The sequence below is a fragment of the Silurus aristotelis genome (genome assembly GCF_946808225.1).
Source record: "Silurus aristotelis genome assembly, chromosome: 25".
Taxonomy (NCBI): Eukaryota; Metazoa; Chordata; class Actinopteri; order Siluriformes; family Siluridae; genus Silurus; species Silurus aristotelis.
The window spans coordinates 11412521-11428688 of record NC_139598.1 but is presented as its reverse complement, the minus strand read 5'-3'; the positions used below and the strand labels follow the sequence as shown (position 1 = coordinate 11428688).

The 16168-nt window shown below is 40.0% G+C and overlaps 1 protein-coding gene across 2 annotated transcripts in view; it reads right to left on the bottom strand.

Moving 5' to 3' along the window:
• Positions 1-5323: 5323 nt before the first annotated feature.
• rpgrip1 (RPGR interacting protein 1) overlaps positions 5324-16168 on the bottom strand; it is a 30734-nt gene continuing 19889 nt past the window's right edge. Inside the window, exons 17-23 of one of the 2 annotated variants that reach the window (XM_083529873.1) lie at positions 11348-11563; positions 9461-9521; positions 9291-9385; positions 8900-9089; positions 8120-8204; positions 7801-7928; positions 5324-7725 (exon numbers count right to left, since the gene is read on the bottom strand). In XM_083529873.1, coding sequence (XP_083385999.1) covers positions 7637-7725; positions 7801-7928; positions 8120-8204; positions 8900-9089; positions 9291-9385; positions 9461-9521; positions 11348-11563 — 864 coding nt within the window. In that variant the 3' untranslated portion in view covers positions 5324-7636. The remainder of the gene's footprint in view (positions 7726-7800; positions 7929-8119; positions 8205-8899; positions 9090-9290; positions 9386-9460; positions 9522-11347; positions 11564-16168) is intronic. The other variant, XM_083529874.1, reaches the window with a different exon arrangement.

Genomic DNA, 16168 nt, shown 5'->3' with positions numbered 1-16168 from the left:
ATGGTTTGGACATGTGCAGAGAAGGGACATGAATTATATTGGTAGAAAAATGCTGAAGTTGGAGCCACCAGGTAGGAGGAAAAGAGGAAGGCCAAGGAGGAGGTTCATGGATGTGGTGAGGGAAGACATGCAGGTAGTTGGTGTAAAAGAGGCAGATATAGAGGACAGGGTGGTATGGAGACGGATGATCCGCTGTGGCGACCCCTAATGGGAGCAGCCGAAAGAAGAAGAAGAAGAAGATTTTCTGATGCTCATTTCTAAGTTCCTTTGACTAACCCGTAACGTTGTTGCCAAGAAAAATAAAAAAACACGGGTTTTGGAAACCTGTCTGTGCTTATATGATTTCTGTTGCAACTGGAGTTAGCGAGCTCTCCCTTCACCCAGACTCAACGCGCTACAACGGCTTGTATCTAAACAGTAGCCTACCAAGAAAGTCATTGTTCACTGTCTTCCTCCTTCCTTTCACAACTATTTCTCTCGGGAGTTTATCTTTTGGCATCGTCGTGCGTTTAAAAATCAACACCGGTGTTTTTTCTCCCGATGCCGTGCAGCTCAGAACACAGGTGAGGTGCGTTTTTTTTCGTTTCCGTTCGGAAATGTCATTAGTCTAATTTTATGTCACTCAGTTTTTTTGGCTTGAAGTTTGTAAAACCGGGAAAAACCAAGGAAAAATCCATAAATTAGCCGCTTTGTTGTTTAAGCCGTGGGTTCAAAACGTGGGAAAAAAGTAGCGGCTTATAGTCCGAAAAATACTGTATGTATTGGAGCATGTCAAGGCAAAGATGTCATTAGAAGCTTCAGCACTGTGTTGACAGAATATTGCAATAAAAAGAAGAGAAAGATATGCTATGCAATGACAACACAATCCCCATAGTCATGGGCACCCAAAGTCCTAGCTGTTTTGTGGAAGCCGGGACACTTTTAAGGACAATCATCCACAGAATCACCATTAAGCGACATCACGCACCCAACATAACATAAACCTAATGGTATGGAGTCATTTAATTGGTGTTTTGATTCATTATCTGGAAAGTCACATTCTGGCAGCAGCATTGTGAACATGAAATGGAAGTCTTTGATGAGAACATTACTGACTGCAGCAAAGATGCCCCAGACCTTTCGAAATATTGTGAATCTAATAAGATTCTTGAAACTGAATATTTTATTGATCCCATAAGAAAATTGTTTGTTTGCAGTTCTTCTTTTCTTCTTCTTCTTCTTTTGGCTGCTCCCATTAGGGGTCACAGCGGATCATCCGTCTCCATACTACTCTGTCCTCTACATATGCCTCTTTGAAAACCAACTACCTGCATGTCATCCCTCACCACATCCATAAAACTCCTCCTTGGCCTTCCTCTTTGTCTTCATCTTGACAGCTCCATCCTCAGCATTCTCCTAATGATATACCCCATATCCCTCCTCTGCACAGGTCCAAACCATCTTAATCAGGCCTCACTCACTTTGTCCCCAAAATGTTCTACATTCTCTAATAAACTAATTTCTATTATCCTGTTAATCATCATAGCTCCCAATAAAAATCTCTTCATCTTCAGCTCTGCTACCTCCAGCTCCACCTCCTGTCTTTTAGTCAATCCCACTGTCTCTATACCATACAACATCGCAGGTCTCACCACAGTCCTAAAAACTTTCCCTTTTACTCTTGCAGATATCCTTCTATCACAAATCACTCCTGCTATCACTCCTGCACTCTTTTCTTCACTTCTCTAACATGGTTGCAGTTGCTCAGAGGAAAAGATGAAAGTAAAGATTACAGTGAAAAACATACATAATTATATTTGTGTATATATATATATATATATATATATATATATATATATATATATATATATATATATATATATATATATATATATATATATATTTATTACAGCTGGTAAAATATGTATTGAAAGAAATCAAACCATACTTTATCTCTTTTCATAGATTATTAATTAAATTCAAGTCAGGTGATTGGCTGGGTCATTCTAGCAACCAATTCAGTTTTCTTGGCTATGTGTTTGGTGCTTGCTGAAATGTCCACACTGTCAGGAATGCGGAGTGGAATCAGCCAAATGCAGGATATTTAACATTTAAATTTATAATCAATGTCTATTGTTAAAGATGTCACACATTTAATTTGTAGGTACAGGAACTCTATGATGCAGATTAAAAATTAAAAAAAAAAAAAAAAAACAGACACAGAAGGAAACCCATCCTTTTTTATGTGATTGTGTGCAATTAGGAGCCATTACTCATTCCCAGTTGTATATTATATAGTCATACAGATCTGCACACTGCAAAATTATTTTGAAATAATTTTGAGTATGAGCATTGTAGTTATGTTTAATTTCATAATAAAAAATTCTTTCGACAGACAGTTTGCCTCTATACTTCAAAACTATAAAGACTCATAGTCACACAATCTGTTGTCACTCAGATGAGAATGGGTTTCATTTTGAGTCTAATTCCTCTTACGATTTCTTCCTCATGTCATTTTAAGGAGAAGTCACTTTCACAATACCTTCCTCAATATGGATCGAGACTTGAATCTGCACTATGTATAGAATTCTGTTAATCTGTTTTGGGACTAATTCCAGTAAAGCAGCAAGGCCTGAGGAAATGTCTGGACATGTGCTGAATAGCTCAAATGGCAGATTTGTTCAACACACTACACTTCAACATGTCTGTGTTTTAGATCATTGTTTCCATGTGCTTCAAGACTTCCCCAAATAAAAGTTATTTAAAATAATTGATGAACATGATATAAATAACAATGAGACAGATTCCGACCAAGATGAGGAGAGGTTAATTCAATTCAATTCAATTCATTTTTATTTGTATAATGCTTTTAACAATGAACATTGTCTCAAAGCAGCTTTTGACAGATAATGTGGTGATAAAAATTAATATGTTTGTCCCTGATGAACAAGCCGGTGGTGACTGTGGCAAGGAAAAGATTTTCATTTTGAGTCTGGTTCCTCTTAAGGTTTCTTCCTCATATCATCACATTCTTTGCCACTGTTGCTACTAGCTTGCTTGTTGGAACAGTGGCAATTATTATTATAGATTTTATTGTTTAGTTGTTGCAGCCCTAATAAAACCATTACAAACACTGGAAAGTGAGAAATATCATGAGCAATGGAGTGTGATTAACAAATTCACACGTTAACAAATTTGCACGTTATTTTGTATAAATGTGTTGATTGTGTGCTGAAAGAAGTTTTGGGTAAGAACATTTTAGTAAATACACAGGCAGAAATCCAAATCAGCTGGAAAATTCAGAAATGTGAAACAGAAAATAGTTAAACAGTTAAGCAAACAACAATTGTATTTGTATAATGCTTTTAACAATTGACATTGTGGGTGGACATACAAGTCTGTATAATGGACATTACTCATCACACACTTTTTTTGGTATTGGTTTTAATTATTATTAAACAATACAAATATTTATTTACACAAATTGCTTCAAATGCTGTTATTATTATTTTTTAAAGAAAAAAATCTTCATGTACTCCTTAACAAGCGGCCACTATAAGCAGGGTGACGTCACGACCAGGAAGCTATAAAATGCACATGGAGTGAAACCGGCACTAGCTTTTGTTTGTTCATGAAGCGCTCTATGTGTGTATGTGTCTATGGTAAGTGGTCAAGTCAGGAAAAAAAAGGAAAATGAAAATGAAAGCAAGCATGACGATTAAACACTCTTTCTGGCTGTGTGTTTCTCCTTGCCCCAGCTATATCATGTGTGTTGCTTGTTCGGGAGTTATGGGACGATGCACCAAGTTGAAGAGATGGTGGCTAGCTATCTTTCCTCGTGTGCTGCGTCATCCCTAAAACCCCAAGCATCTTCGAACTCGCCGCTGGTAGGCAAGGCATATGCCTCAGCAGATAAAGCTGCAGGCTGTCTGCACACCATGGCTGTGCTGCAGGCCTATCAGGCTGACCTGCTATGGGAACTAGAAAAAAAATCCTTATACCCTACCCTCTGGGGACCCTGCCTAGAAGAGGTTTTGTGCACCTCAGTGTATGGTGCCCGCCCTCCCCCTGTGCCCTCAGGGAGCTAGTTTATTAACCTTGCCACTTTCGGTGCTTCAGGGCATGGCTAGCTCCAGCAAATGCCCTCCTCAGTTTCCAGTATCTAGGCCCTAAGCATAGCAGAGGTCAGTTTTGAGAGACTGATTCCCTTAAGAGAACAACTAGCAGCCTGGGAGGGTTTGCCAGACGTGTTTCATTGGGTTCTGCGCACTGTAGATAGAGACCATATGATTTAGTTCAGGTCTCTTTCGTCCCGGTTCAATGGGGTCTCCTACTCTCTTGAATAAGGAGGCTGTCGAGGTGGTCCATCCACCAGACATAGAATCTGAGTTCTACAGCTTGTACTTCATAGTTTCCTAAATGGACGGAGGGTTGCGTCTTATATTGAATCTACATCAGCTGAACCGCTCACTTTTCAGACTCAGGTTCCAGATGCTGACCCTGAATCAGTCATGTTCCAAATCACGCCCGAAGACTGGTTTGTCACGATAGATCCGAAGGATGCATACCTTCATGTATCCATCCTTGCAGTTCACAGAAAGATCCTGACATTTGCATCCGGGGCCGAAGTTTACCAATACTTGGTCCTTCAAGTGTGACTGAGACTTCGGGGTGTCCGCATTCTAGATTATATCAACATTTGGTAGATATTGGATCAATTGGAGCACCTGGCAGTCCGGCATCGAGATGTCGTTCTTTCCCACATGAAGCAGCTGGAGTAAAGGCTGAATGCCAAAAAGAGTGTGCTTTGTCCATTACAGAGAACCACCTATTTAGGCATAGTATTGGATTCGATCCTTATGTGGGTGCAGTTGTCCCCTGCTTGTATTGAATCCATCCTCTCGGCTGCCAAGAAAGTGAAAGAAGGCTAGTCACTCACTGTGAAGCAATTTCAAAGATTGCTATGTCTGATGGAAGCAGCGTCCAATGTGGTTCCACTTGGCCTTCTGCATATGAGGCTCCTTCAGTGGTGGCTCAGGACCCAAGGGTTCTCTAGAAGGGGCATTCCACTCCGTATGATCAAGGTCACACAGCGAGCCCTATGTGACTTTGATGTATGTGGAGATCCCGGGTTCTCGCATCAAGCCCTCTGCTAGGAGTTCCTGTTCGCTGCATAACACTTATGACAGATACGTTCCTCATGGGGAGGGGTTGGATGGTCATAAGTGGCAGCTTATAGCTCTGAAGCATTTCCTTCCAGACTTAAAGGGTCATTATGTGTTGTCCAGGGGGCACAATAGTACACCTGCCCAGAGCTGTGCAAACTGTGGCCCCTAAATCATATGCCGCAAGATGGCGTCTGTTCATGGCATGGTGAGATCCGCACCATTTGGATCCAGTTAACTGTCTTGTAGGGGATATTCAGGCCCTCTCTGTGACCCCTTCTTCCTGGAATTTACTTCAGGCATGGCCAGTGCCTTCCCCTAACCTAAATCAGGGTATGTTTCCAAGTTACACTCGGTCATCCTACAATCTTTTATGCTCCAGGCATTCTTCTCTCCTCCTTTTTAGCCCCCAGACCAGCTTAACCAACACTGGACATATACTGTACGCCCACAGAACGGAATTGTGGAGGAAGTCGGAGCAGCTGTTCGTCTGCTATGGTCCTTTGAAGAGAGGTCTCCCTGCGAACAAGCAGACACTCAGCAGATGAATTGTGGATGATATTTCATTCTCTTATGAGTCCTCTGGTCTCCCCTTTCTTTTCGGGATCAGAGCTCACTCGACTCAGAGTGTGGCAGCCTCATGCATGGGGAGATCTTAAAGGGCACCTAATTTGTATAGGAACCTTCTTGTGGGCCCCTTACTTAAAAGTAGCTAGAGGGGCCCCCCTGGCTTAAACATAAATTGGAAGGCTGCACCATCAGATTTGGCTCAAGTGCTGGATAAGAACGTTTTATTAAATAAACAGGCAAATAATCTAAATTGACAAATCAGAAACGTGATACAGGCTATAGTCAGGGGATTAACATACAACAATACTAGGGAATATCCAAAAACAAGTAACATGAAACAGAAACGAGATCAGAAACTTGGGGAAACATTAACCATGAATATCAACATCTTGATATTCATCAATTGACAATGATACTATGAAAAAATTTGTACATGCACGTACAATAAGTAAACAACATGCCAACACAAGGACTCAGTAGTCTGAGCTGACATGCACTTAAATAGATAAGGGATTTGTTCACACATGGCTTTGAACAGATGGAGCATCCGGTTGTCTGCTCATACCTGCACAAAGAAGAAGTAAGAAAAAAATAATGGTAAATTTAAATGAATTATATTATTAGTAAATTACTGGTACTCTATAGGCATCAGGAACATACAGTTTTTCTCGATTTTATTGAGATCGCTATCCTTAAGTAATCAGTCAAGTTTTTTTTTTTTTGGATGAATAGGTAATGAAGTGGAATGACTTATTCTATTATCCACCAAATAACCACAAAAACCACAATAACACACTGTTTATGAACAGACTTTTTTTTCTAAACGTCCTACAGTATGAATTATACTCGTTAAAATTACATGAAACAAAAATAGACTGCATTTTTATCTAATTAAGCCCAGATACTCAATTAAACTGGTAATTAATCAACATCTCCTTTAACAGATAAATAGCTTTTACCAGCCCTTGTTCTTTATGAACAGGCTCTGTTGGACTCTAGTGAAGCAGAATGTCCCTTGGAAGTTCCCTCCACAGGTACATTGAGAGTACCATATTGTCAATCATTTTAGATTTTTTGCTTTCTGATTCTGAAGCCACCAGCCTTTTGGTCATCAGATGAATGGGAATTGTCTTTATGAAAAAGCATAAATGTCATAGGAGGTTAGAAGAATCAGCTCCTACTCAGCATTCCACCAACAGTGAGTTTTCACTGTTTTTGACTCCAACATCAAATCAATAGAATTGATTTCAGTTAAATCACATCAAATGCCATTTTATCCATTAGATTTGCAACAGATTCTAAGCACTATAACGTTTCACTTATTTCAAGCACATCATTTATATGACCCTTTTAGACTGTCACTTTTAGGTCAAAATGGAAGTAATATATTTGTCAAACCATCACTGCCATCAGTTTACATTTTACATATATAAAACATCTATTCTGAAAAGTGCTCTCTGGCTTTAGCACATATTGCTAATTCTACATATTCAATCAATTAAATGTGGTATCTGTTACCACTTGTAACAAAAGCCTGTACCCTTACTTCCATTTCCCAGGTCATAATGTTGCATCTACATTGTGCTTGGTAAGATATGGAGAGACTGTGGATGAGAGATGAAGGATAATTCTGTTTTGGTACATTGTGTATAAAACAAATTAACACATTACATTCATTGCCTTTGGTGGATGTTTTTTCATTCAGAGACTTATAAAAGTGCTTTGAAGTTTCCATCAATAAATAAACACTAATGCTGGTTCATTAGGATATAGACTAAGACTTATTTATTACTTAAGAATTTATTTTTAATTTTCAAATAAACAATCAACAACTTTGATCTCCTCATGTTGATATATTACTCTTTTCTTGCCTTTTCCTTTTTTTCTATTCTGTGTCTTTCTTTCCACTCTTAGCTGGGGTGCTAGCAGGAGATTCCTTTTAAAGTTTGTGCAGCCTCTAAAGACACTCTCAGCCGCCCCACCACCTCCTGATCACGATCCATTCTGACAACTAAGAGAGAAAACCTTAAATTAATTTATGATGATAAAGTCATGCCCCTAAATATAATTTAAAAACAACACTTACTATTAATTTGGAATTCAGTGACATCATTTCCTGTAAGAAGTAATTCCTGCAAGTCTAGGCAGGCATGGCCAACATCCACACATTCTTCTTCCTCGTTCAATGGCTCACTTACCACAGTGAACTTTAACCTAAATTATTAGTAAAAAATAAAATTGTGATTGTGTTCTGTATTGAAAAAAATCTGGATAATATTTTGCTAACAATGTTTGTGAAATGAAGTTACCTATATCTAATAAATTTTACATCACTCTCCTCACAGAGAATGACATTATAATCCCTATCACCCTGCCCATTTTACTTTGTCCTAATGTTAGCTCACCTGCTCTGATCAGCATCACTCCTTTCCAATATAGTATAGAGATACTGCTTTAGATTAACAGCCTCTATCGAGTCAATGTGAATGACTGAAAGAAAGAGAGAGAGAGAGAGAGAAGAGAGAGAGAGAGAGAGAGAGAGAGAGAGAGAGAGAGAGAGAGAGAGAGAGAGAGAGAGAGAGATGAGTTTGAAGGAGTGAAGAAGTATAGTGATGTTAGGACTTGAAGGAAGTAAATGTTTACATCAAAATGTCTTAACAATATCATATGTAGGTTCCTGCCTTTGCATTTCCAGAAATCATATGATAACCATTTTGCAAATATGATGTATATTATTCATTAATAATACATTATTTGTGTCTACATATGGTTTACATACATATATCACAGCCCTGTGTGTATTGCTTGTTGTTGTTATGGGAACAAGGTTGTGAAGAGATGTATACTTTACTTTCGCCTACATTTTGTGAACACATACTGTGACCACTATTAATTTGTTCTGCCTGAAAAATAGAAGATCTACCATTTCCTATATTGTTAATTGTTAAACATTACTTGTTTGTCACAGAATAAAAAGCAAAACAATCATAAGTGATGCCCTGCTAATTTCAAGATGGGCTAAACATTTAATAGAAATTCAGAATAAAAATGGCTTTTTCTGTAATGGCTTCTATTTTCACATATTATGATTCAACCTCCCCCTAATGTAGACATTAACATGTATATATTGTTAATATGTTAACTAACTATATGGTAATACATTATCACTCAAATTTAAACTGTACTTCTGCTGAAGTTAAAATGTATTTCTTCCCCCTCTGTTGGTTTTTGCAAAGAAGTGGGGGTCTCGGTGGTTTCAGTAGGTATGCCGAAGAGTCTGTACTCCACATAAACTTGCTGCACTGATTGGTCTAATGCAACACTTGAGGCTGGGTCAAACAAAAGTGATAAGATCTCTACTTTAAGTCTGTAGCCCTGAAAGAGCAAATAAGAACATTAAATTAATATATTTACAAATATTTAAAATATTGTTTTAATATAATATCTACCTAAATATAGTATACTACAGAAGATGGATAGCATGTAGTGTGTATGTAATTTAGTGATTGTATAAAAAAAATATTTTATCCCTAATGCTAAATTAATAAAGTTAAAACACACAAGTATTTTTAGTACCTCTTTTATAGGTTTTTGAGGCTGGGAAATGATAACATCACTATCACTGGTGGTGAGGGATTCCAAAGACTTTAGAACTTCACTGTCCATTTGATCTAATGAGGTGAAGATTTATTTATTTGCAGCCGAAAACGATTATTTAACCAATGTAAAGAAATATTCTTGCTTACTTTGCAACTGTACAGACTGTGATTCTTCTTTTACCTTCTCATAGTCTGCCTGTTGTAAAGCCTTTTATTAAGACATTGAAGAAATTAATTAAATATAGAAAAGTGAAACTGCAGTTTATATATGTATATATACACACTTGCAATCAGAAATATTCAACCCCCTCACCTCAATAGACAATACAGTGATGTTGATGAAAGATAATGGAAAAAAAATGGGGAAAAAAAACTCGTGAAATAACAAACAATATTTATTAATACATATTTGAGTTATTTTGACGACAGAAGTTAACTTAACTTTGAAGTTCAAATAAAAATTGTAAGTCTTGTAACACATGAGCATGTGAAGTATTATTCAACCCCCAGCTTTAGTACCTTGTGGAGCGCTCTTTGGTTTTTATAACTTCTAACAAGCGTATTCGATAAGTGCTGACAAGCTTCTTACACCTCTCGATTGGAATCTTTGCCTATTCTTCACGTGCAAAAGCCTCTAACTCAGTGATGTTTGACGGCTTCCGTGCTGCAACTGCCTTCTTCAAATCCCACCAAAGATTTTCAATTGGATTTAAATCTGGTGACTGAGAAAGCCACTCCAGGACACTCCAGTATCTTTTCCCCAACCAAGCTTTGGTTGATTTGGAGGTGTGCTTGGGATCATTGTCTTGCTGGAAGATCCAATGATCACCAAGGTTTAATTTGTTAACAGAAGGCATCACGTTCTTCTTCAAAATGACCTGATATTTCTGAGAATCCATGATGCTAGGTACACAATCAAGATTGCCAGTTCCTGATGCAGAAAAACAGCCCCACATCATTATTGACCCACCTCCGTGCTTGACCGTGGGGATGGTATTCTTCTGGTCATAAGCCTGACCTTTTGCACACCAGACATACCGCTGGTCCATATGTCCAAAAGGTTCCAGTTTGGTTTCATCAGTCCATAGAACTGTCTCCCAGAACTCTGTAGATTTATCCAAATTTCTCCTGCCTCCTATTCTAGTCGACTCCTGATGTTCCCTGAGGTCAAGAGTGGAGTGCGTCTTGGGGTCCGGCCATGAAGTCCTTGATTATTCAGTGGATGTCTTATAGTTGCCACTGAAGCACTTGTACCAGCCTTCGTCATGTCATCCTGTAGCTGTCTTGCAGTCACACGGGGGTTTTTCTTAGCTTTCCTGACTAAGTTGCTAAGGGTCCTTGATGAAATTGTGAGCTTTCTTCCACGGTCAGGCAGGTTTGCAGCCGTTCCATAAGTTTTAAACTACCTTATAATGCTCCCAATGGTGTCTCTTGAAATGTTAAATCTTTTGGAAATCTTCTTATACCCAAGGCCCTTCAGATGTGATGAAATAATCTCCTCTCTCAGCTTTTGTGGAAGCTCCTTTGTCTTTCCCATGATTGCAACTCACCTTAAACACCTTCATTTTATATATAGGTTTATATATGCATCACAGCTGAAGCAAATGAAGGATCGTTATAGAGTTCTCAAAGGCTTAATGATGTTTCAGCTCCACTTTAAGCCATAAAAACTGTCAGAAAGCTTCAAAAACAACAATATTATATAGGGGTTGAATAATTGTGACATGACGATCTTAACAAAATATACTGTTACACACAAATACTACATCATACATTTTCTGTGTTGATTTTATGTATCAATAAACTTATTAAGATGCCATCCAAAGCAGAATCCTGCACTTTGAAAAGATTTGTATTTATAAATCCTTAAAACTCTTTAGGGGTTGAATATTTCTGATTGCAAGTATATATATATATATATATATATATATATATATATATATATATATATATATATATATATATATATATATATATATATATGTAACAACACATGGATGGTGTAGACATAGTGCAGAAGAAAAATATTGGTACCATTGAAAGATGACTTGAGCTCCTTTGTTTGTTGCTTGTTGATGTGTGATCAGAAACAGGCAAAGCAAAATTGTGGTTTAATGACCCTTTGCTTTGGTTGTAAAGCTGTATAGATTTGCTTCCTGGTTTTCTTGGTGGTGATTTTGGTGCAGGAAACAGGAGTTGTTGTGATTTTGCAAGACTATGCACTTTGTGTCGTAGAGTGGAACACTCTAGCTAAAACAAGAGAGTGGACCTCATTTTTTACATTAGGCATGAATAGATTTATGTACATTTACATTTGCAGCAATTAGCAAACACCCTAGTCCAGAGGGATGTACAAAAGTGCTTTTCCAAATGATTTCTATTTCCTACATCTACACTGGCGATCAAAATTAGAGAACAATTTATAAACAATTAAACAATTCTGAAATAATGTCATCTTCACTGCTCAACAGTTGGAGTTTTTGTCCTGTCTATACCATGCTAACAGAATACCTTTTTCACAAATTAACTAAGGCATTTAAAACACTGATCAAAATTAGAGAACAACAATGACTGTAGCATGGAAAAAGAATACAACAAAATTTTCTGAAGGTTACAACAGTCAGCAATTAGTAGGAAGTGTACAGGCCTCTGCTTTGAATGACTTCAGCACATCTGCAGCCACAGGACAGCACTAGTCTCTCACACTGCTCTGGTGTGATTTTGGTCCACTCTTCTTCCAGTATACTCCACAGTTCGGTGACTGTAGTGGGTTTCTTGGCCATAACTTTGTCACCAAGGATTTTCCAGAGGTTCTCTATTGGGTTGAGATCAGGACTCTGGGCAGGCCATGTCATTATTTCAATGTTTTAAGTTTCATGGAACTGCTTTACCCGTTTTGCTGTGTGACATGGAGCGTTGTACTGCATGAACACTGCGGGCTGATTGGGTGATGAACGCATGGAAGGAACCATATGTTGTTGAAGAAGGTTCTGATAAACATTTGCATTAACTTAAGTTTTCCAAACGACTTTGAGTTAGAATTTCTTTCAGCCGACGTCTGTCATTTCATGTATGGATTCGGACGGGACTAACATCTCCGTGTTTATTACGGAGGTAGGAGTGTCTGTGTTTTACATGTAGGCGTGGCACAAGACCACATGTCCAGGATGCGTGGATTGCGTATGGTCATGTGACCGATCAATAGTAAAATGGCGGCGAAAAAGAAAGCAAAATTATTTTTTATAAAAAATTTTTGTATTTCTTTGCAGGGTAGCAAACACATTTACATCCATTATTGGTGCGCAGAAAGCAGAAACTTGAATACCGGCGTGCTAGGGTTAGTACAGTAGTTCTTCTTCTTTCGGCTGCTCCCATTAGGGGTCGCCACAGCGGATCATCTGTCTCCATACCACCCTGTCCTCTACATCTGCCTCTTTTACACCAACTACCTGCATGTCTTCCCTCACCACATCCATAAACCTCCTTCTTGGCCTTCCTCTTTTCCTCCTACCTGGCGGTTCCATCTTCAGCATTCTTCTACCAATATAATTCATGTCTCTCCTCTGCACATGTCCAAACCATCTCAATCTCGCCTCCCTCACCTTGTCACCAAAACATCCTACATGCGCTGTCCCTCTAATAAACTCATTTCTGATCTTATCTATCCTCGTCACTCCCAACGAAAACCTCAACATCTTCAGCTTTGCTACCTCCAGCTCCAACTCCTGTCTTTTACTCATTGCCACTGTCTCTAATCCATACAACATCGCAGGTCTCACCACAGACCTATAAACTTTCCCTTTCATTTTTGCAGATACCCTAGTATCACAAATCACTCGTCACTCTTCTCCACCCACTCCACCCTGCCTGCACTCTTTTCTTCACTTCTCCAACACACTCTCCATTACTTTGCACTGTTGACCCCAGGTACCTGAATTCCTCAACCTTCTCCAGCTCTTCTTCCTGCAACCGCACAACTCCACTGCCGTCCCTCTCATTCACACACGTATTCTGTCTTACTCCTACTGAGTTTCATTCCCCTTCTCTCCAGCGCATATCTCCACCTCTCCAGGCTCTTCTCAACCTGCTCCCTACTCTCACAACAAATCACAATATCATCCGCAAACATCATAGTCCAGAGAGACTCCTGTCTGACCTCGTCCTTCAACCTGTCCATCACCACTGCAAACAGGAAGGGGCTCAGGGCCGATCCTTGATGCAGTCCAACCTTCACCCTGAACCAGTCTGTCATTCCTACTGCACACTTCACTGCCGTCACACTGTCCTCATACATGTCCTGCACCACCCTCACATACTTCTCTGACACACCTGACTTCCTCATACAATACCACAACTCCTCTCTTGGCACCCTGTCGTACGCCTTCTCTAAATCCACAAATACACAATGCAATTCCTTCTGTCCTTCTCTATACTTCTCCATCAACATTCTTAAAGCAAATAAGGCATCTGTGGTGCTCTTCCTCGGCATGAAACCATACTGTTGCTCACAGATGGTCACCTCTCTCTCAGCCTGGCTTCCACTACTCTTTCCCATAACTTCATGGTGTGACTGATTAACTTAATTCCCCTGTAGTTACTGCAAGACTGCACATCTCCTTTATGCTTAAAGATCGGTACCAGCACACTTCTTCTTCATTCCTCAGGCATCTTCTCACCTTCCAAAATCCTGTTAAACAATCTGGTCAAAAACTCCACTGCCATCTCTCCTAAACATCTCCACGCTTCTACCGGTATGTCATCTGGTCCAACCGACTTTCCACTCTTTATCCTCTTAATCGCTGCTCTCACTTCCTCCTTACTAATCCTATCCACTTCCTGCTTCACCAACTCCACATCATCCAACCTTCTCTCTCTCTGATTTTCCTCATTCATCAGCTGCTCAAAATACTCCCTCCACCTTCTCAACACACTCTCCTCACTAGTCAACACATTTCCCTCTCCATCCTTTACTGCTCTAACTTGCAGTACATCCTTCCCAGCTCGGTCCCTCTGCCTGGCCAATTGGTACAAATCCTTTTCTCCTTCCTTAGTGTCCAACCTCTCATACAGCTCCTCATATGCCTTTTCCTTGGCTTTCGCCACATCCCTCTTAACCTGCTGCCGCATCCCCTTGTACTCCTGCCTACTTTTCTCATCACTCTGTCTGTCCCACTTCTGTTTTGCCTTCTGTTTTTCCTGCACTTGGTCATTCCACCACCACGTCTCCTTGTCTTGCTTTCTATTTACAGATGTTACACCAAGAACTTTTCTAGCTGCCTCCCTCATCACTCCTGCAGTAGTTGCCCAATCATCCAACACCTCCTTAACACCACTGAGCCTCTGTCTGACCTCTTCCCTGAACCTCACACTACACTCTTCCTCCTTCAGTTTCCACCATCTTATTCTTCTTTCAGTCCTCACTCTCCTCCTCTTCTTCTTCGCCTCCAAAACCATCCTACAGACCACCATCCGATGCTGTCTAGCTACACTGTCCCCTGCCAACACCTTACAGTCTCCAATCTCCTTTAGGTTGCATCTCCTGCATAGCACATAGTCCACCTGTGTGCACCTTCCTCCACTCTTATACGTCACCCCATGATCCTCCTTCTTCTTAAAATAAGTGTTCACCACTGCCATTTCCATCCTTTTAGCCAAATCCACCACCATCTGCCCTTCCACACTGTACTCTTCCTTCAGATTCACCCCTACACCATTTCTCTTTCCATCCACACCATGATAAAACAGTTTAAATCCACCTCCAATGTTCCTGGCCTTACTCCCTTTCCACTTGGTCTCCTGAACACACATCTACCTTTCTCCTCTCCATCATATCAGCTACCTCTCTACCCATCATAGTACCAACATTTAAAGTACCAACCCGAACCTCCACTCTCCTACACTGCTCCTTTCCCTGCCATCTCTGTAGACGTCTTCCTCCTCTCCTTCTCCTCCTTCGGCCAACAGTAGCCCAATTTCCACCGGTATCCTGTCGGCTAACGATACCTGTGGCGGTCGTTGTTAACCCGGGCCTCGACCGATCCGGTATGAAATTCTCATTTGTGATCCGCATATTTGATTTGGCACATGTTTTACGCTGGATGCCCTTCCTAACGCAACCCTCCCCATTTACCCGGGCTTGGGACCGGCACTAAGAGTGCACTGGCTTGTGCATCCATAATGGCTGGGTTCGGGTTAGTACGGTAGTTCACGTTGACCAAAACACACAAGAAGACCGCCAAGTTTGCTGAAAAACAGTAAGTTTGCTCTGGAATTTTTACAGAGGTCGTGTGAGAAAAAGACAGACATGGCAGATTCGGACAGGATTAAAATCACAAAGTACCTCTGTGAAACAGACATTTCTCAAACGACCCCCTGTAAAACTAGTCCCGTCCGAATAGGGCTTTTGAGTTCAGTCTTTCTCCAGTTTGTCGCCGAACATAATGTTTCCCATCGGACCCAAATAAATTAAACTTGCTTTCATCACTAAAGTGAACTTTGGACCAGTTCTCCTCTGTCCACACAACATGCTCCTCAGCAGAGCTTAGTCTAGCCTTTTGATTCTTTCTGCTAATGAGAGGTTTGCAGAGTGGGCTTTCAGTCCAAATGCTCTTAAACATCGAGACACTGTATGATGAGACAGATCCTTACACTGTCCAGCGCTTAACTGGTGAGCAATTCCAGCTGCAGTGTGGAAATGATTGCCCATTGAGATCCTTCACAGTATCCTGTCCTCTCTTGTATTTGTCTTCCATAAACGACCAGCCTTCTTGGCAGACTTGAATGAGTTTGTGATGTTGTAAAGATTCAATATTCTTGAAATCACAGATTTGGAATGACCAACTTGTCTTGCTATGG